Source organism: Xenopus laevis, chromosome 1S, assembly GCF_017654675.1.
Source record: "Xenopus laevis strain J_2021 chromosome 1S, Xenopus_laevis_v10.1, whole genome shotgun sequence".
Taxonomy (NCBI): Eukaryota; Metazoa; Chordata; class Amphibia; order Anura; family Pipidae; genus Xenopus; species Xenopus laevis.
In genome coordinates this window covers 29,974,795-29,997,731 of record NC_054372.1, presented here as the reverse complement: position 1 = coordinate 29,997,731, position 22,937 = coordinate 29,974,795, and the positions used below count along the sequence as shown (strand labels likewise).

The following is a 22,937-nucleotide window of genomic DNA, read 5'->3' as shown; positions in this document are numbered from 1 at the left end:
GAAGCAGCTCACATTTTCCACACTCAATTGAGCAGACAGATAGCCAACATTGTACCAGCCCTATAGTATATTCCCACCACAACAATAGACCATGTTTCCAAGAAGTTCCACACTAGATGACAGGACAATGCCTCATGTAACCACCCTTTACACAGTATTATCCCCTGCTACCTTTCCCCTCCCATCTGTTATGAAACTTGCTCAGCAGTGTGTTTTGTAACCTTCCACAGCCGTCCACAACCAATGAGAAGTGTTGCCCTGTGCTCACGTGACGTGCTCGCCTCACGCAGCGGCTGAGTTTATGTAACCGGGAGAGGGTTGGAAGGTTTTCCCTGTAGTAATGCTGGCATTGTAGTGTACTGACTAGAGGTTTAGGGTGGCCGCTCCAGGATCATGTCATCCCCCGCCGTGCCAGATGGGATACCGTGGCTCAGGGAACTGCTGCTGGACTCTCACTCGCCGTCCAACCCCCGGCCCAGACAGCTTGAAGCATTGCTGGAGTATCTAGTGCACAAATACAGCTCGTGGGCTGCCCTCAGTAAGGATGAGGCGGGCGGCTTCACTCTGACTTGCCCGGGCTGCGGGGGGTTTCTTAGGGAGCCGGTGAGCGTTCAGTGCGGCCACATGTACTGCCGCTGTTGCTTGAGAGGAGAGCCCAGGAGTCGGTGTCGCCTGTGCCGGGAGGAGATGGGTGGAGCTCCACGTAGGACCTGTGTGTTACTTCAGCAGCTGGCGGACAAATGGTTCCCACGACCACTGCCGGGGGCTAAAAGTGACCGGGATGAGGTGATCTTTCAGCTGCTGGGAGCCGGGGACTATGCAGAGGCCCTGCGCACAGTCAAGAGCTTCATGGAGACGGGTAAGTGAATGGGCGAGGCTTTTCCCCAATACAAAGAGTCCCTCACTCAGTAACACATTCACTGACAGCAGTCGCCTTACACGGGTGGTTCTCCTTTAAGTTAACTTATTATGTTATAGAGTGGCTAATTCTCAGCAACTTTTCAATTGGTCTTCATTGCATATTTTGTATAGTTATAGTGAACTATTTGCCTCCTTCTTCTGACTCTTTCCAGCTTTCAAATGGGCTTCACTAAAATCAAATGCTCTGTAAGGCTACACATTTATTGTTATTGCAAATCTTTATTACTCACCTTTCTATTCAGGCCCTCTCTTATTCCTATTCCATATTCACATTCAAATCCGTGCGTGGTTGCTAAGGTAATTTGGACCCTAGCAACCAGTTTGCTGACATTGCAAACTGGATAGCTGCTGAATAAAAAGCGAGATCATTCAAAAACTACAAATAATAAAAAATGAAAACCAATTGCAAATTGTCTCAGAATATCACTCTCTACATAGTACTAAAAGTTAACTCAAAGGCGAACAACCCCTTTAAATTAACTTTTAGAACAATGTAGAGAGTGATATTCTGAGACAATTTGCAATTGGTTTTCATTATTTGTGGTTTTTGAGTTATTTAGCTTTTTATTCAGCAGCTCTCCTGTTTACAATTTCACCAGTCTGGTTGCTAGGGTCCAAATTACTGTAGCAACCGTGCATCTATATGAATAAGAGACTGGAATATGAATAGGAGAGGGGCTGAATAGAAAGATCAGTAATTAAAAGTAACAATACATTTCTAGCCTTACAGAGCATTTGTTTTTTTAGATGGGGGTCAGTCAAAAACGGGCGCCGGCGTCGTTTCGCGAATTTTTCGCCGTTTCGCGAAATTCGCGCATTTTTCGGCGAAACGGCACAAATTCGCCCATCACTAATGAAAACCAATGCATAGAATTGACCATTCTGTAACATACTAAGGGGCAAATTTACCTAGGGTCGAATATCGAGGGTTAATTAACCCTCGATATTCGACCGTCGAAGTAAAATCCTTCGACTTCGAATATCGAAGTCGAAGGATTTACCGCTAATCCTACGATTCGAAGGATTTTAATCCATCGATCGAAGGATATTCCTTCGATCTGAAAATTGTTAGGAAGCCTATGGGGACCTTCCCCATAGGCTAGCATTGGCCTTGGTAGGTTTTAGGTGGCGAACTAGGGGGTCGAAGAATTTTTTAAAGACAGTACTTCGACTATCGAATAGCCGAACGATTTTTAGTTCGAAGGCCAGTTATAGAACCGGGGAGAATGTCTGTCTGTTTATTATTGAAAGCCTAGTTTGAAGATATGTGGGGTGGTGGGATGATGACACTTACGGAACTTGTTTTTGGAATAGTTTTTGGCAGATGCAGTGGGTGACCTCAAAAGTCTGGAGTCACTGGTCTCATGCACGTTACACAATGAAATCAAGGATCTGCCTCCCCACAGACTGGGAACCCCTGCCTTATTGTTTCTCTCAGCTGTGGCTGCTGGTGGCCTTGAGAGTTGTAGTTGAACAGTAATATTTGTTTGTTGGTGTACTGGGATTGGTGGCTTAACAATATCTGGCCTCCAGATGACTATAATTGGTGCAGGAAAGCCTCAGGTAGCATGTTACTCAGTGATATTGGGCATATTAAACGGGAACTATCGCAAAAATTAAAATGTAATGTTTCCTCATACTGAAGTAAGACACTTTCTAAATACAATGAATCAAAAATTCTGTATTGTTTCTGAAATAATTAAGTTGATATTCACTATTCCTCTCTCGGCATCTGTTTCTGTTCATTCTGTCTTCTTACAGCAGTTGGGTGTCAGATGAAAGATCCAATATATCTTATAGGGGGGGCTTCCTTTCCTAGCAGATGTATTAGAGCTCATTCAAATAACGGATTCTAGTACAAACAAAATCTAACAAAATAACTGCCTTTTGTACAAATTCTGCATGTAGAGAGACATTTTAATAGAGTGAGCTCTGATACATCTTCTAGGCAAAAGGAGCCTCCCTATAAGATATATTTGATCATTCACAGACACCCAACACCCAAATGAAGAGAGATTGAGGAGAAACCGATGCTGAGAGAGAAATAGTGAAGATAAACTTGATTATTTCAGAAACAGTACAGAATTTCTAATTGATTGTATTTAGAAAGTTCCTTAATTCAGTATGCTGAAGCGAATATAAAATTTTAATTTTCATGATAGTTCCCCTTTCAAAAATAAAATGCAACCCTTCACACTAAAGAGCCACTTAATCTGCAGCTGGGCCCACTACCTGCACTAATAGTGGAAATGACATCATCTGAAGAATTCTAACATGAGATCAGAGTGGACTTCAGTGCAGAAGGTTAGGAATGGTTGTGCTACTCTGGAGTGACAGCCTATTGACACACGGGGATTACTGCAGATCTCTCAAGTATTCAGAATACCCAGAATTGCCTCTGATCACTTTCCGTTCTTATCTCGGCAAAGCTAGAGGATTATGGTTACACATGACGGTGATGTAGGAATTGTCAGGATTGAGAAGGGACTTTACAACCTGAGCTGCTTATCAGATTACCCCCGATATAGCCGTGCTCATTAATGGCATATCGGGGAAAGATCCGCTTGTTTGGCAATGTCGCCAAACGAGCGGATCTTTGCGTCTATGGCCACCTTTAGACCGATTCAACATCTTATCTGCCAATGTATGGTGGCTTCTGACGGGTCTCCCCGATTGATATAGGGCCATTATAGAATAACAAATTCTAAGAATCTTTTCAATTTGTCTTCATTATTTTTTTAATTATTTGCCTTCTTCTGAGTATTTCAAACTTTCAAATGGGGGTCACTGACCCCATCTAAAAACCAAATGCTCTGTAGGGCTACATATTTATTCTTATTGCTATTTGTGATTACTCATTTTTCTATTCAGACCTCTCCTATTCATATTCCAGTGTTATTTAAATCAATGTATGGTTGCTAGGGTCATTTGTCTAAAATTGGAAACCGGAGAGCTGCTGAATAAAAAGCTAAATAACTCTAAAACTACAAATAATAAAAAAATGAAAACCGATTGCAAATTGTCTCAGAATATCGCTCTCTTCATTATACCAACAGTTAATTTAAAGGTGAACAACCCCTTTAAGAAAATAGAATTGCAACTGCCCCAGAATGCCTCAATAAGTCCCCAGTATTGAACGTGTATTGCAGGAGGCTTATGTTGTTTGAATAGTTATTCTCTGCAGCCTTTCCTTTTATCATATATTTTGTTCAAACCGTAAATAAAGCAGCACATAAGTGCTTTGAAACCATTGGAATAAAGGACTTGTAGTCCAAGACCTGGTAATAAGTGGTTGCCGGTGCCAGGCCAGATTGTTTTCATGCAGGAAAGAATCCCCGCTAAAATCACGCGAGTCCTGGTTATGAAACCTTGCATGTCATCTCTTATACAACAGCAGCTTAAAAGGGGAGTGTAAAGTCACTGCAGGTCATTTACTGTGTGCAGAGAGCTAGAGCTTTAGAACTCCTTCCATAGATTCACTTGGTAGGATACAGTTTTAATGATTCATGCTTCTGTCATGATTTTTATGATGTTTTTATTTCTAGTTTACACAGCAAATAATTCACTGTACTATGTAAGATTTCATATCCAGAAACTGTTACTCTTATTTGTAACTCTTTTTATCTTCCTCTTACAGATCCAGATGATTTAATACTACATGTTTACAGAGCCGACTCGTATGCTGGTATATGTGAATTTGGGAAGGCTCACAATGATTTGGACTTTGTCCTTTCTATGCAAAACAACTGGCCGGAGGTGATTATAGACAGGTTCTGGAACATTTATAATAAACATGCTGCTTTAGAGACTAATGTTCCTTAAGTATCTGGTGTTACCATGTCTAGCTCCTGGATTGTATTTGGAGTACCTATGTTTAGATTTATAAAGATAGGGTGGTAACATTAATCATTGCAAACAGGACAACAATTACAACAGGTATGGGATCCATTATCCTGAAACCCGTTATCAAGAAAGCTCCTGATTATGGAAAGGCCGTCTCCCATAGACTCCATTATAATTTAATAATCCAAATTTTTAAAAATGATTTCCTTTTTCTCTGTAAAAATATAACAATAACTTGTTCTTGATCCAAACTAAGATATAATTAATCCTTATTGGAAGCAAAATAAGCTTATTGGGTTTATTTAATGTTTATATCAGGGTTGCCCAGACTTTTTTGAATTGATCGACGTCTTGGGCACCCCTGGTTTATATGATTTTCCAGTAAACTTAAAGGAGAAACAAACCCGTAACATAAAAAACCCTACCCTTTGTAGACCCTCATCCCCCCAGCCTAGGTGGTACCTGGGGCAAATGCACCTAACTTTTTACTTACCCCTCTGTGCAGATTCTGTCCCCCGAAGTTCATGGCAGCTATCTTCTTTTCTTCGTTAAAGTTCGGAAGCAGACCTTCATTTTCAGTGCATGCGGAGTTGGAGTAATTTTCCGGTCCTGAACAAGTGCGCATGTAGTTAGGGGCATTCGCCCGGGTACCACCTAGGCTAGGAGGGGTAGGGTTTTTTTATGTTACGTGTTTGTTTCTCTTTTAAGAAAAGATCCATTATCCGGAAAACCCCAGGTCCCGAGGATTCTGGATAAAAGGTCCCATCCCTGTATTAATTTGATTGCAAAAGTCAAACTTAAAGATTCCTAATGCCTAAATTTTCAATGTCCTAATGACTGGGTGATAGGGGTGGCAATTTGTTTTCCTCCAATGAGTATAAAAATCAGACTCTGGGTCCTGATTACTAAAAAAAAAAAAAAAATCCTCTGTCCTGGGATGGGATACAATATTAGTAAGTACTGCACCTTCATCTTGCCTCTCACATTGATTGTGCACATGCGCAGTAGAGTAAAAGCCATTTATATCATGTATATGTTTATGTCGTAGGTGTATTATAAGAAAGCCAAAATACTTCAGGCCAGCGGACATATGTATGAATCCCTGACATTTTATCTTAAAACCCTGGCTCTGGATGAAACCTACGAACCAGCTAGGTCTGAGGTTGAAACGGTAAGAGTTTTTTCTATAACTTTTTCAGCAACCATGAGCTTTATAATGTCCTGTTAATGCTTATTCCTGATCTGAAAGCTGCTTGTTTTTCCTATTCACATGAACCTTTACCCATATTTGTAGTACTCTGCTTGTTCACTTGTGCAGCAAACTATTTTTCTGGCTATTGATCTGGTTTCACTTTCCCTCCCCATAACAACTGGTTTGCTTTAATAATTCATGATGTGCTGTGCTCCGTGCATCTTAATTCTCTTTGGATTCCTAAGCTGTGCCAGGGACAGAGCCAGTGATTGGGCAGAATGGAAGTTGTAACTATGAAATCTAAACTCTTGGTATTAGTATTAAAGGGGTTGTTCACCTTTGAGATAGCTTTTAGTATGATTTAGAGAGTTATATTCTGAGACAATTTGCAATTGGTTTTCATTTTTTATTATTGAAGATTTTTGAGTTCTTTAGCTTTTTATTCAGCAGCTCTCCAATTTGCATCTTAACCAATCTGGTAACTATGGTCCAAATTACCCTAACAACAATGCATTGACTTGAATAAGAGACTGGAATATAAATAGGAGAGGCTTGAATAGAAGGATCAGTAATAAAAAGTAACAATACATTTGTAGCCTTACAGAGCATTTGTTTTTTAGAAGGGAGTCTGCGATGCCCATTTGAAAGCTGCAAAGAATCAGAAGAAAAAGGCAAATAACTATAAAAAAAAGAAATAATTAAAATCAAATGTTGCTTAGAATTGGCAGTTCTATAGCATAATAAAAGCTTAAAGGTGAACCACCCCTTTAAATAATGATTCTTTATAAACCCATGCCGAGTTCATCTGTGTGTTTTAATACGGTTTTAAACTTCTTACCTTTTAGGTTTCATTTGTTAATTATTTATAAATCTGACCTACTCCTTAGATTCTCTGTGACTTCCTTGCTCCTGCTCAAGACACAGTAGAAGGTATTCTGAAGGATTTGGAAAGAAGCTCCTTACCAAACAGTCAGCTGAAACTTTTTGTGCTGGGGGCAGATAAAGAAGATGTTGCTTATGATCTACCAGGTTTGGAGCAGGTAATTAAAAAGTTAATAAGAACACATAAGGCCACACAGGGCTCTTTCTCGACCTGCATTTAAAAGCTGACATAGAACTAATCGGCTCCAAAACAACTTTCTGTGTCTGCACTGACAGTTTTTACCACTGAGCCAGTTTGCATTTTTACGCCAATATCCATTTTGTGTGTCTGCACACAGGCTGATGCTGTACCTGTCAGTGCAGCTAAAGGAGGGAACAAATGGGAGCAGATTGAGTGAGAAAATTACTAGTAATGCACAAAGTAATGTTGCCATTGTCTTAATTATTGGTATGGCATAAAAATGGTGTTCTCCTGCTACCAGCCTAATGTTTCTTAAAGGGAAACTGTCATGGGAAAACTTTTTTTTTATTTATTTTTTTCCAAAACACATCAGTTAATAGTGCTGCTCCAGCAGAATTCTGCACCGAAATCCGTTTCTTTCCGTTGCATCCGGAATAGTTCCCCTGAAAGCCGCCACGCGAACCTGCGTTGACACGACCCTCCGACACTGCTAAAAGATCTTCTGTGCAGTTTCAGTGAAGCTGGGCTGGGGGTGGCGCGATCCTTCCATAGGCTAATTACAAATGAAAGTAGGACTTAAGCCTATGGAAGGATCGCTCCTCCCCCTGCCCAGCGTCACGGAAGCAAGGCAGAAGATCAGTTAGCTGTGTCAGCGGGTCGGCTGCGCAAAGGTTTGTGGGGCTTGGGGCAGCTTTGAGGGGAACTATTCCGGGTGCAGCAACTACTTGATACTGACACATTCCTGTGATTTTAATAGGAACGTGTCCGTATCACTTTTAAGTTCTAGGTTCCTTTAGCACCATGAAGTGCCCTAGGTAATCACACATGCACTGAACCCCAAAAATGTGCACATTCCTGTGCCTCACCCCAGGGAAGGGAACAGGATGACCATCCTGGAGAACATGGAAAGGGAAATACTAATTTTAACTTACAATGCATAATAATGTAGTTATAACTGTTAAACTGAAGAGTCGAAACGCTGAATCAGAAGATAACCAATATCTGGTATTTATTCACAGCATGAAGAGGTGCCAGAAACCACAAAGGATTTTAGCAAAAGCATCCACAGAACATCTTCTGCGCATACCATTCACTCTAAGCCTCACGCTGGAGATGAAAGCTTAAAAAGGGTGACCTCTGAACCTATACTAAGGAACCACGAAACAGGAGTGCTACTGAAAAGGAAATTCTCCCTTTCTGAGCAAGATGCAAATATATGTGAGGATGTGAGGAAAAAGCACATAAAGCAGGGAGGTATGTTTGCGTACGCTGCAATTACTGATAAATGTGTATTGACAAGTGAAAAGTTTCACTAAATTTGTTACCAAATGGGACACTTCTTAAAGTGGACCTGTCACCCAGACACAAAACGCTGTATAATAAAAGTCCTTTTCAAATTAAACATGAAATCCAATTTCTGTTTTTTATTAAAGCATTCATAGCTGTTGTAAACTCTCTTAAAAATCTCAGCTGCCAATCAAACACAGTCTGTCCCTCCTCTATGCCTTAGGCATAGAGGCGGGCAGACAAATACTTTCACTTTCCATTCAGCACTTCCTGCTCTCCCCACATTCCCCATTTCTCTTTACTGTTTAAGTGTGTAACCAGTACATGGAAATGGACATTGGGTCCCCCATTCTGGTGCACAAACAAGATTCTGAGATGATGGAAGGCTTGTCTTAATAACAGTGTCCACAAAATGGCTAATGCCTGCTTGCTATAATTATGAATTCCCAGACTGAAGGAAACAAGATTCAAATAATTAATATAGTGTAATTAAAGTTAATTTTGCTTGACTAATGTGATAAAATAGGATTTTGAATAATGTTTTTGGGTGACAGGTCCCCTTTAAAAGCATAGATATATGTGTAGTTTTATAGTGTGTTTTTGTACACGTTTTTACTAAATGACTAAAAAGGGGTGTATTTTCTTTGTGTTTTGCTCCAAACAGAGCAGTTGTGTAAGCATCAGTTTTCAGAATACTTCATGAAAATAGCAAGCTAAGGGGAAGGGAATGATAACAAACATTTAGTATTTCATTGTATGTCTGTTTCTAGAATCCGCACGACTAGAGCTCAATGGAAAATCTGTTTCCGATGCCATTATTGATGTGGTTGACTTTGAATGTTCACTATGTATGAGGTTAGTAACATGTTAACATTTAATAGAAAGCATATTCTTATGATAATGTTTTCCCCTTCCATAATCAAGCATTTAGCTTCAAAATATTTTAGCTTCAATTATGTTTACTTTCCAAACCTCATCCTAATAGACCTTCAAGCTGGGCTTTCAGGGGCATCTAGGGGAACAAGGAGGCATTCTCCCCAAATTTTACCCTAACTGGAATTCAGGCCTGGCCTTTCTGCTATTGCTACAAGTCCCAGTGGGGCGCCAGCCCTACAGTTTGGGAACCACTGCTAGAGTTTGTTGTTCTCTTTTACTGGATTCTCTGTCATTTAGGAACTTTGGCACATGTCACATCTCATGGCCTCCCAAAGCTTTAATCTATAAAACACTCAATTCTTATTAAAATCCTCCCTTGTTCTGTGCCTTCTTCCTCTGCCTTAATACATTCATTTTGATTTTTTACTAACACTCACTCACTCTTCCCTTTTGATACAAACAAAGTAAACCCTTCCTTGTGGAGACAGCTACATTTGCCAAAAACTGACCCCAGTTTAACCGTAAATCGGATGCATTAGAACGATTGGTCTGAGCTGTAAATAAACAGCCTGCATGCCAAGTAATATTCTATACGAAACCTATTCACAGGTTTTGCTTAACATATCAATGTGTATATTTTTTTTAGACTGTTCTATGAACCAGTGACCACACCATGTGGGCATACATTTTGCAAGAAGTGCTTAGAACGATGTTTAGATCATTCTCCACATTGTCCCTTATGCAAAGAAAGCTTAACCGAGGTGAGTACTAACAATCATAAACTGATCTTACCTGATTTAAATTTTATATAAAATGGTATATCCTGGATTCACTACACCCCATGTGATGATGCTGTGATTGCTGGAAATAGGATTTGTATGGCAATATATCCATGTTATATATGGCATCAGTTAAAAATGTTCAATTCTTAATTGTTTTTTGTGTAAGCAAAACCATAAATAAACACCTTTAAAGAAAAATGTTCAGTTCACCGGTAAATTAAACTGAAAATGTTTGCTCCCTAAGGGTAAGGACACACGGGCAGATATGGGGAGATTAGTCGCCCCGGCAGCGCTTCGTTGTCCGAAGTTGCCTCACGAGGAAACTTCGGAAAACGAAACGCCGCGATTGCCAACCCGCTGGCGATTTTTCATTATAGCCGGCTGTAAGGTAGGGGAAGGCAGTTGGTGGAGATTGTCGCCCCGAAGAAGAGGCAATTTGTTGCAGGGGCGACTAATCTCCCCGAATCTGCCCGCGTGCCCTTACCCTAAATCATTCTGGGTCATCTGATATTGCAGCATGCTTGATCACATAAATATATATTGGGAATAGCTGGCAGTTGTAATCCAGAGTCTGGAGATCTTCACAATTAGCATTTTGTTTGCTTTTGCAGTCATGAGTGTTTGTTTTTTTTTTAGTTCTTGGCCAAAAGAAGTTATAATGTGACTCACCTCTTGGAGTATCTGATTAAAATGTATCTCCCTGAAGAGCTCTCTGAAAGGAAGAGGATTCACGAAGAAGAAACTGCAGAGTTCTCAAAGTAATTTGCCTTCTTGTTTGATTACAAAAGTAAATGTACTGTTTGAATAACAGCATGTATGTCACTTTGCATGTGTTCAGTGATGTCATCCGTGTTATTGGGTGCTTAGTGATGTCACTTGTACCATATTACAGAGACTTGTGTATTATAAAAAAGAATGCACCCAAGTCACAGTTTAGTATATGATCTTATGAAAACCTTGATGACTGCTACCGAAAACAGTAGAGGGTATTTCATTCCCCATAACCATGCAAGTGTTTTTATCTATCAGAATGACTTTTTGAATTGTGATATATTACATACTTTGACAACAGTCTTTATTTTTTTAGCTTAACAAAGAATGTGCCAATTTTCGTCTGTACAATGGCTTACCCTACTGTGCCTTGTCCTCTTCATGTGTTTGAGCCTCGGTATCGACTGATGATCCGAAGATGTATGGAAACTGGTACAAAACAATTTGGGATGTGCATAAGTGAACCTGAAAATAGGTAAAGCCATAATACTGCAGTGTTTTTATGCGTACAAACAAATAATAGTTTTTGCAGTTTAGTGTTTGAATTGCTATATTACAATTGAATCATTATATAAGGTTATAAAATATAACAATGCTTTGCATATATAGAGTTTCCAAGTATTGCATACAAATTTAGCTACAATTCACAAAACAACAATGAGATATGTTCGCATGGGGGAACTCATTGACAGAGTTGCTGTTATCCTAACTCGAATGCAGCTGAAACTGCCATATAGCTAGATTTTGTGTTGCAGTGCCCTGCCCACACATTTTGCCCATTAGTAAAGGTGTGGTATTTGCGACATAATACTTAAAGTAGGGATGCACTGAATACAGGATTCGGTTCGGGATTCGGCCTTTTTCAGCAGGATTCGGCTGAATCCTTTTGCCCGGCCGAACTGAATCCGAATCCTGATTTGCATATGCAAATTAGGGATGGGACAGAAATCACGTGACTTTGTCAGAAAACAAGGAAGTAAAAGATGTGTTGCCCTTTCCACCCCTAATTTGCATATGCAAATTAGGATTTGGTTCGGTATTCGGCCAAATCTTTCGAGAAGGATTCGGGGGTTCGGCCGAATCCTAAATAATGGATTCGGTGCATCCCTAACTTAAAGCAGTACAGGTATGGGGTCCGTTATCTGGAAACCTGTTATCCAGAAAGCTCAGAATTATGGAAAGGCCGTCTCCCATAGACTCCATTTTATCAAAATGATTAAAAATGATTTCATTTTATCTTGTACTGATCCCAACTAAGATATAATTAATCCTTATTGGAAGCAAAACCAGCCTATTGGGTTTATTTAATGCTTACATGATTTTCTAGTAGACTAAGGTATGAAGATCCAAATTACAGAAAGATCAGTTATCCGGAAAACCCCAGGTCCCGAGCATTCTGAATAACATGTCCCATACCTGTACAATACAGACCATGGTAAATAAAATGTTATACGGTATGTTTGAAAAAACAGTGGACTGCATTTTGTTTTGGAACTGACCTGATCTATTGTGTAACTATAGTAACACATTTCCTCCAGTACATAAAATATTGTTTGTTTTTTTTCCCCTTCAGTTTTGCAGATTATGGTTGTATGCTGCAAATAAGGAATGTTCATTTCTTGCCTGACGGACGTTCTGTGGTGGATACAGTTGGTGGAAAGAGATTTCGGGTCTTGAATAGGGGAATGAGAGATGGTTATAGTACTGCAGACATTGAGTACTTGTCGGATATTGCGGTAAGTATATGGCAGATTTTTATTCCATAACTGCAATATAATGTAACCTAGAGCCTCCATTCACTGTGTAGGTAAATCAGATAGTCGTTTATTATACAGAGTAATGTTTCAGGGATGCCAGCATACATAGGCACCGTAGGGAATTTTGTTTCTATGGACCACTACTTTACAAGGGAGCTTATCTTGGCAGCCGCACACATAGCTGTCGTTTGTACAATGTAATAAATAGGGATCAGGGCCGCCATCAGGGGAGAGTGTTGTCCCGGGCCCAGAGGGTTTTAGGGCTAAAGGGGGCCCCGGCCGTGCGGCACTTACTTGATTAATTGGGCCCCCCTGCTGTCACAGGGCTGCCGACTTCGGAAGGCAATTTTTTTTTTACCATGTGGGGGCCCTAGTCACCAATGTTTTTTTTTTATTACTGTGGGGTGGGACGAACCTGTGGTTGGGGCTTGTGGGGGGGACGGCAAGGCCCAGGAAATTTTGTCGTGTGGGGCCCCATGATTTCTGATGGCAGCATTGATAGGGATGCACCGAATCCAGGGTTCGGTATTCGGCCAGGATTCGGGCTTTTTCAGCAGGATTCGGCCTAACCGAATTTGCTTATGCAAACGGGGAGGGAAATCACGTGACTTTTTGTCAAAAAACAAAGAAGTAAAAAATGTTTTCCCCTTCCCACCCCTACTTTGCATATGCAAATTAGGATTTGGTTCACTATTCGGCCGAATATTTCGCAAAGGATTCGGGGGTACAGCAGAAATCCAAAATAGTGTATTCAGTGCATTCTTAGTAAATCTCTTTGTAGGGGTGCACCGAATCCACTATTTTGGATTCGGGCGAACCCCTGAATCCTTTGTGAAAGATTCGGCCGAATCCGAACCCTAATTTGCATATCCAAATTAGGGGTGGGAAGGGGAACATTTTTTTACTTCCTTGTTTTGTGTCAAAAAGTCACGCTATTTCCCTCCCCACCCCTAATTTGCAAATGCAAATTCTGATTCAGCTGGGCAGAAGGATTCGGCCGAATCCTGGATTCGGTGCATCCCTATCTCTTTGCATGTCATAATTCTGTTGAGTGGAATGTGATTAGGACCACATTAAAGTAGCAAGAATGTATTTAGATACTTTGTCTAAATATGGAATTTATATTTTCTTAAGGTTGGTCAGGAAGAATTTCAGCAACTCAAGGAGCTTCATGATGCTGTGCACGCACAAGCCCGCTGCTGGTTTCAGAACTTGCGCAACAGGTTCCGCAGTCAGATACTACATCACTTTGGAGCAATGCCAGGAACAGAGCAGGATATACAGGTAATGTGCCGCCCAACAAGGTCCGTAAAAGTTATTTGTTGTGCAATATTAGTGGTTCATTTGGGTTTGCAATAAACAGCGAGGGCACGCTCTTTGATTCATAGCATTAGTTTGTATAAAAGCACCAACAGTCAATTGCAACAATGAGAATTGTTCGTTATGCCAGTTTTGGTATTAGTTAAAGGGGTCGTTCACCTTCAAACACCTAGTTGTTTTCAGTTAGTTCATCAGAAATAACAACCTTTTCCAATTGCTTTCTATTTTCTATGTGTGACCGTTTTATTGAAGATTAAAGTGTCATTTTCCACCTTCTAAAGCAACTCTGGCATGGGGGGGGGGGTCGCTGACCCTGTAAACTATTCTAAATTTCATTTAGTTGATACATTTCATATCTGCTGAGCAGAATACCTATGTTTCATAATAGGCGGCTTTTAGAATACAATACAATAGTTGCTAATACTCCAGAGATGAGAAATGTATCCACTAAATGTTGCAAAATTGTAACAGTTGATAGTCTGCAACTGAATTACTGAGCTGCCAGACTCAAACACCAGAGACACGAACATTCAACTTTAAACTTAGATTTTGGAAAGATGGTAAACAAAAATAATGGAAAATAATTGAAAAAAGTATTTATTTCTGGGGGAAAATATGAAAACAATTAAACTGAAAAAAGTGTTTGAAAGGTGAACAACCCCTTTTAATAGCTGTAACATGTGCAAGAAAATTATACCTACTTAAAGCGGTTGTTCACCTTTTACTTTTAGTATGATGTAGAGAGTGATATTTTGAGAACATTTGCAATTGGTTTTCATTTTTTATTATTTGGGTGTTTTTAGGAGTTGCTTAGCTTTTTATTCAACAGCTCTCCAGGTTGCTATTTAAGCAGCCTGGATGCTAGGGTCCAAATTACACTATTAACTATGCAATGATTTGAATAAGAGACTGGAATATGAATAGGAGAGGCCTGAATATTATTATTTATTATTAACAAGTATTTATATAGCACCAACATATTTCGCAGCACTGTAAAGTAAATGTGTTTATACAACTAAATCACATGAATTACATACATAGAACATATGGAGTTACATACATCACAACCAATACCGGTACAAAAGGTGAGAAAGGCCCTGTGCAGAAAGAGCTTACAATCTAAAGGGAAGGGAATAATACACAAGGTGTGTGAGTGGGCAAGATCAGAATTAAGTGGGTGAGAGATGTGGTACTGTATGTGGTATTGCATTTTGTAGTTAAGAGTTAGAGTAGGCTTCTCTAAAGAAGTGCGTTTTAAGAGATTTCTTGAAAGCAGAAAGGTTGGGAGAAAGTCAGACAGACTGTGGGAGAGAATTCCAGAGGAGGGGTGCAGCCCTTGCAAAGTCTTGAATGCGAGCATGTGAGGAGGTAATGAGAGAAGAGTTGAGTAGCAGGTCAGAAGCATAGTAAGCAGTTGGGTGAGTATATAGAGATGAGTTCAGAGATGTAGGGTGGGGCAGAGTTATGAAGTGCTTTGAATGTCAGGGTCATTCATTTGAATTTTATTCTGAAAGGTAGCGGAAGTCAGTGTAGGGATTGGCAGAGTGGCATGGCAGAGGAGGAGCGGTTGCTGAGGTGTATGAGCCTCGTGGCAGTGTTCATTATGGACTGGAGAGGTAACAGGTGGGGAAGGCCAATTAAAAGAGAGTAACAGTAGTCTAGATGTGAAATGATGAGAGAGTGAATAAGAATTTTGGCAGCATCTTGGGTGTTCCTTAGGTGGAAGTGACATGATTTAATAAGTGACTGGATATGAGGAGTGAATGACAGGGCAGAATCTAGAATAACCCCAAGGCACCGGGGCCTGGGGAGAGGGGGTGATAGTGGAATTGTTAGCTATGATGGATACTTCCGGGATGTTACTGGTGTTAGTTGGAGGAAAGAGAACCATTTCAGTTTTAGAGAGGTTTAATTTAAGGTAGCGTTGTGACATCCAGGTAGAGATAGCGGACAGGCAGGAGGAGACGCGAGTAAGGAGATCAGGAGATGAGAGATAGATCTGAGTATCGTCGGCATAGAGGTGGTAGTGGAAACCATACGAGTTGATTAATTTGCCGAGGGAGGAAGTATAGAGGGAGAATAATAAGGGTCCCAGGACAGAGCCTTGAGGAACCCCAACAGAAAGAGGCAGGGGAGAAGATGCTACTCCGTTGTAGGAGACACTGAACGAACGATTAGTGATGTAAGAAGAGAACCAGGACGGGGCTTTGTCATGAAGGCCAATGAATGGAGGGACTGGAGGAGGAGAGGGTGATCTACAGTGTCAAATGCAGCTGAGAGATCTATCAGTATTAGTAGTGAGAAATTTTTGTTGGCTATAGCTGTTAAAAGGTCATTAGTTGAGTAATAGAAAGATGAGTAATAAAACGTAGCAATAACACTACATTTGTAGCCTTTTCAGAGCATTTGTGTTTAGATGGGGTCGGTGACCCCCATTTGAATGCTGGAAAGAATCAGAAGAAAAAAGGCAAATAATTAAAAAACTATAAAACGGAACTAATGAATACCAATTGAAAAGTTGTGTAGAATTGGCAGTTCTATAAAAGTTTACTTTTAAGGTGAACCACCCCTTTAAACATATAGTAAAGGGCTGAGTGGCATAAGTGTGGCAATTCATACACATCAGTGTTATGGTATTCTGTCTGTCCCTTACCTTGTATGATTTGTGTTTCACTTTATTTTGTAGGCAGCCCCAAATGGACCCGCTTGGTGCTGGTGGCTTCTTGCAGTTTTACCTGTGGATCCCAGGTATCAGCTGACAGTAATGTCTATGATGTCCCTTAAAGATCGCTTGTTGAAAATCCAGCACATCCTCACCTGCTTTTCTAGAGACCAGCCCAAATGACTAGCCGCCTTCAGCGCCCTTAAGATGTATCCAGCCCTGACTGTGGTCACAGCGGTGCTTTTCACTATCTTTGCACATTTAATCTTGGTATAAATTGCATTTATGGATCTCATAAGTAACAGAATGTTTAATGCGGACTTATTGGATGGCTTGTGTGTTACAGTAAACAGTGCACTATGTAAAAAAAAAAAACAAATTCGTTTTTTGGGTAAATTTGATTTATTTAGAATGTATGGATTCCAAGGTGTATACCATTCTGCTGCATTTTTGTAGTCGCTGAAGTTCACTTCCCGCAAATTGGGGACACGGTATACATTTTTCCACAAGGTAGTCCATGCAAACGAATTATTTATTAATAGTGCTGTGCGTTATTTTAAACTTACCAATGACTGAAACAATTACTTTCTGTCCAAGTCTGCACATCGTTGGGTTGATCGACCACTACATGTTAAATGTATGCGCCTTTTGAGAACAGAGATGGCAGGAGCCTGTGTGCTAATCTGTGTAAGACTTGCAGGTTTGAAACTGGCAATTTAGCTAGATTTTAAAGGAGAACTTAACCCATATGGGGGGAAAAAAACCCTACCCTACATAGATCCTGCTCCCCCCAGCCTAGCTGCTACCCCTGGTAAATGTCCCTAGCTCTTTACTTACCGCTCGGTGCAGATTCAGGGAATCGGAGTTCATGGGCGCAATATTCTGGTATTTCGGTAATCTTCGGTATCAGCACATGCGCAATTGGAGCAATATTCTGTTTCGCGACAACTGCGCATGTGCCAAAAGTCACGGAAATTGCAAAAGTGAAGGAGGAAGACCCGAAGATGACCAAAATGCCGGAAGATGGTGCCCATGAACTCTGAATGCCCTGAATCTGCACCGAGAGGTAAGTAAAGAGTAAGGGGCATTTTCTTCATCAAATAAGTAATATAATTAGTAAGACTCTATCTTATATTAAGGGGTTACAGCATTACTTCGCACATATATGGTGACCCTAATCCTTCCACAAAAGCCAGGCAAGTTATTTTTAGTGAAACTCTTGGCTTATTTAAGATCTGTATCTCCAAAGATGCCCCAGTAGCTCCCCGTCTTCTTTTCTGCTGATTCACTGCACATGCTCTGTGCTGCTGTCACTAAAGGTGGCAACATCGCCAAACGAGCGGATCTTTCCCCGATATGCCATTAACGAGCATGGCTATATCGGGGGTAATCTGATTGTTCGGCGAACAGTCCGATTACAATGCGTGATGTGTTCCATCGGGATCGGTCGGGTCAAAATCAACCCTGACGGATCGACCAAATGACCGATCTCCGCCGGATGAAAGATGTCGGCATGTGTGTCTATGGCCACCTTTACTGAGCTTAGGGACCCACTCACAATATACAGTACACAACAATATAAGGCTGATTAGTAATTAATACAGATAATTAATACATGGCAGCACAGAAACCAGTGCATCTAGCATCAGAATTTATTAATCAGCCCTGTAGCATCAGCTTATATTACAGGGGAAGCTCATTTTTCTGCTGGATAATTAGTGACGAGCCCTAAGCTTAGCTTCTCAACAGCTGCTCAGAGCCCACTGAGCATGTGAGTGTCACAGACACTTTCCAAGATGGTGACCCCCCTGTGACAAGTTTGAAGTCCTGGATCATTGCTGCTATTGACAAGCTGAAACTTTAGGCTGGTGCAATAAGTCCAGTATATAAAATATGGCATTTTTAGTCATATTAATTTTTAGGGTTTAGTTCCTTTATGTTGCTCTAAGTTGTACAAACCTTTGTAATGCTGCCCTTCTTGGACAAGTTACCGGTATATGGATTGATTTTCTTAATATGAAGCTAATGGGATAGATTACACATTCTTTTATGACCCTGAGCTGCCCATTATCCTATATAATTCTGTCAGTGTATAAGAAGAATATCTGTGATAAAGTGATTGTGCTGTACATCCTTTCCTTGATACAACAGAGCCAATCTTTGTATGATCCCGATTGTGTATTATAAAATGTATTTGCTACATTCTACTGCACACTGATTGCTGTTCAGCCTTATCCATTGCCTGTGGGACTAGAAAGAATTGCAGTGGCCAAGTTATATGATGATCTTTTGAATGCTACTGTGAAGCGTTTTTGTATGTAACTTGTACATATTTATGTAAATCTTGTAAAACTGCAAAAGTAATTTAACTCATGCACTATGTTTTCATATTTTATTTTATACAAGTAAACTATTAAAGAAAAAAATATATGGCATTGTGTGGAAAACCTGTTGGGGAGAACATGCCCCATGCTGAGTCTTAGTTAGTAAAATTATGTAAAGGTAAGTGGTGCATTACAATAAAATCACACTGGAAAAAGGTGCTACTTATCTGGAAAAGTTGCAAATTACAGAAAGGCCATCGCTCATAGTATTCATTTTAATTACAGAAGTCCAATATTTAAAAATGATTTCCTCTCTAGTAATAATAAAACAGTAGCTTGTACTTGATTCTGACGAATATCGAATTAATCCCTAATGAAGACAAAACAACCCTACTGGTTTTAAATATTTTTTAGCAGACTTTAAGGAATGGAGATCCAAATTACAGAGAGATCCCTTACCCGGAAAATCCCAGGTCTTGAGCATTCTGGATAACGGGTCCCATACCTGTATATAAAATGAGGTATACCTGCTGTGAATAGCAAAAACTGGCATATTTAGAATACTTACAATTGTATTGTAACAATTTTTGTAATTGATGTATATTGCAAAGTTGCTTGAAATTATGTTTACTTTTCAAAAAACTTCAGTTATGTTTGTGTGGAGTTCCCCTTACATTTTTCAGCTGCTGTAGCCAATTGGCCAAAATGAACAGCAGGTGTCACTATAGCTCTGAAAAAATGTTAGATGAATTAGTTTTGTGACTTTACATTTCCTTTCAAACTCAAACCTGTTTTGAAGCTTACAAGGTCAGACTCAGGACGCAGTGCCTCTGCCCAGATCCCCTGCAACTATGCTATGGTACAGCTAACTAGCCGGCTGTAAAACAGAGGAGCCAGAGAACCTGCTTGGGGCACATCTAGTAACTTTCCACGGAGCAGAAATTCTCAGGCTGCAGCAGCCTTTAGATATGGAGCTCTCAGCACACACTGCTCTTGCAAATCACGTGGGACTGGGGAAGTGCCACTAAATTCAAACCTGGGTGGCTCCTGAATTTGCAGCTTTACATTGATATTACAATATACCTATAGGATAGGCCTTATTTGCCAACTCGGGATAAATTTAAGAACAGTGGTCCAAAACAGAGTTGATCCCCCACCAGCAGTGGAAATTATTATTGTGATATTATGATTATTATTAATAATACATTTATAAAATTCCAACAGCGCTGTAAGATTAATGGTTATAAGAGAAGAATTTGAGGGAAGGATGCATGATAATGTGTAAGGAGAAGGGATTTAATAAAATAAAGTGAGAAAAGAGAGTAGAAAAAATACAGTAGTTTGAAAGGTCAGTTTGGTAGGCCCCTGACAGCACGTAAAGATGGCCCTGCCCAAAAGCACTTACAATCTAAAAGATGGATGGGAGCCTTGCACTACTGCCTTACCTCAATTCAACATCAATATAAGCCACAGCCATACAGACTGAATGGCATTTTTCCAAGCAGGGTCGGACTGGGCTGATGGGACACTGGGAAAAAACCCGGTGGGCCCAGATCCGCACCCTAGGCTCCTGCACTGCCGCCACCGGCCTGAAGAAGGGCCCGAAGAATGCATTGTGTGCAGGCATTGTGCAGATGTACGTGCACCCGGACGGCGCAGGGAGGGGAGCCATGAGGCAGCAGCCCCTGTGGGCCTCCGGTCCCCCAGTTTGACCCTATTTCTGAGCAACAATTGCTTGACAAAGGTGCACCTGCCATTCTAACCAAAAGGGATCAGTTTCACAGTTTTACCACCCACAGAGCAATTCTTTTCGGGGCAACAATACGCCCACACGAACAATCATGCCAATGCCCTTATATTATGGGAGAGTCCCAAGCTTTAACTTAAAAGTCCTTGTACTATACCTAAAACACAGAACAAGATCCCCTTGAGAATACCTTTAAAAAAAGTATTTCCCTAACTGAGGGGGGGCCAACAGCTCCCATTAATAAGGGACGCGTTAACACTTGCAAAGTACTCAGGGTGAGCCAAAGTGACAAGCTATTATAGAGAATGCGTGGCTGAATGCTTATTTGATTTCTTGGAATTATGACTATTTCCTGTGACTGTTACCCCCCAAGGGTAATTATATAACACGTTCAACAACTGCAAATGTATCAGCCTCCAACAGCAACCAATCGATGGGAGTGTCTGGTTGCTCCAGGGCCAGAACTAAAGGTAGGCAGAAGAGGCACCTGCTTAGGGAGCAACGATGTGGGGGTGTTCGCCAGGTACCTGTTCAAAGGTCTTCTGACTACTCCTAGTCCGGGTTCACTCCCCTCTGCTGCTCTCATCTCCCTCCTCTCTCCTCCCCAATCCTTTATTACCCTCCCCTCCCTCCATCACTCCCCCCTACCACCCTCACCTGCCCTTCCCCTTTGTTGGTGGTTTCTTTTATTATGGGGCATGCGCACACGGGGGTAGCTGACCTGGGTGCCTAGGGTGCCCTTTCAGTTTGGCCCAGCCCTGGGTTGCTCAGTGAGTTACACAAATTGTATAGAAGTTGTAACAATGCATCTATGTGCTTTTATATACGTGTGTAACAGGGTAATGATCTAGCAATACACAAGTGCCAGAGGAACAAGTCTCAGGGTATCTATAGAGGAAGCAGGAGGTATAAGGACCCCATGGAGCCCTAATTCATATACAAATGTAATAAATATTGATAAAATATTGAAATAATATCTAGTCATGCCACTGACAAGTCTACAAATGTGCAGGTGCTTTCAGGTAACCAACATGCATATACATGGGACTCTCCAGGGCCACCATCAGGGGGGCACAGGGGGTACTGCTGTAGCGGGCCTGGGCCTAAAGGGGGTCCCGGCTGTGCTGCACTTTTCGAAATAGCCTGGGCCCTCTTGACAGCAAAGTCCCGAAGCCACGAATGGAGTCGAAGTTGAAGTCCCGAAGCCACAAGTTCAGTTCTACTGAACACCAATGTGTGTTTATTTATTTTTTTAAAGCCCTAGCCAGCAATGTATTATTTTAATACTCTATAGGTCCCTGCCACCAATGTTTTTTTTTTAAAAAAAAATATTCTCTGGGGCCCCAATGTTTTTTTTAACTTGTAAGGGGGGCCCTGGCGCCAACATTTAAAAAAAAAAAAAACTTTAATGGAGGGCCCTGGCGCCAACATTTTTTTTTAACTTATGGGAGGCTCTGACCACCGATGATTTTTAAAAACTTTTATGGGGGGCCCTGGCGCCAATGTTTTTTTTTTTTTAACTTATAGTGGGGCCCTGGTCACCAATTTTTTTTTTTAACTTGTAGGGGGACCCTGACCACCAATTTCTTTATAAAAAAACTTTTATGGGGAGCCCTGGCACCACAGTTTTTTTTAGGGGCCCTGACCGTCAATGGCTTTTTATAACTTGTGTGTGTGTGTGGGGGGGGAGGGTTCTGTTTTTAGCGCTGATGTCTGTGTGGTCTTTTAACTGTGGTGTGGGCGGGATCTGGGTGGGATTTGGGGCTTGAGTCACGAAAATTTTGTTGTAGGGAGCCCGTGATTTCTAATGGTGGCCATGGGACTCCTAGCAGATACAAAGGGTTCAGAAGTCTGTACTGACCAACTGCAGGAGTGCGAAGGATCCAACCTTAAGAATTGCAAAAGTTCAGTCCTATGGCACAGTGACACTAAGGAGTCAGTCTTCAGTTTGTATTTGTTGTGATTTTTGAATGAGAAATGATGTTCTACTGGTCTCCAGTCTGCGTTTGAACCGGTTTCTCCCTGGTTTGACTGTCAGACTAAAGTTAAAGGAGAGGTCCATCTGTTAGTCTGTTATAGAATGGCTCCTTCTAAGCTTTTCACTTGCCCTTCAGGTTTTCTTTTTTATGGTGTTTTAATTAGTTGCCTTTTTCTTCTCACTCTTACTATCTTTCAAATGGAGGGTCACTGACCCCACCTGAAAACAAATGAACTGTAAGGCTACGCATGTATTGTTATTATTATTGTATTGCTCATCTTTCTATTCAGACCTTCTCCTATTCAGATTCCAGCCTCTTATTCAAATCAATGCATGGTTGCTAGGGTCATTTGGACCCCAGCAACCAGACTGCTGGAACTGCAAACCGGACAAGTGCTAAATAACTCAAGAAAA

At 40.9% G+C, this 22,937-nt stretch overlaps 1 protein-coding gene across 1 annotated transcript; it reads left to right on the top strand.

Annotated features, from left to right (window-relative positions):
* The first annotated feature begins 247 nt into the window (after positions 1-247).
* LOC108706598 (LON peptidase N-terminal domain and RING finger protein 1) lies at positions 248-18,044 on the top strand. Its single transcript, XM_018243155.2, has 12 exons — positions 248-859; positions 4,559-4,677; positions 5,813-5,935; positions 6,844-6,996; positions 8,039-8,273; positions 9,077-9,161; positions 9,829-9,943; positions 10,601-10,722; positions 11,052-11,210; positions 12,309-12,471; positions 13,627-13,776; positions 16,499-18,044. Exons 1-12 carry the CDS (start codon positions 394-396, stop codon positions 16,655-16,657), a joined length of 2,049 nt encoding a protein of 682 aa, XP_018098644.1. The 5' UTR covers positions 248-393; the 3' UTR covers positions 16,658-18,044.
* Positions 18,045-22,937: the final 4,893 nt, after the last annotated feature.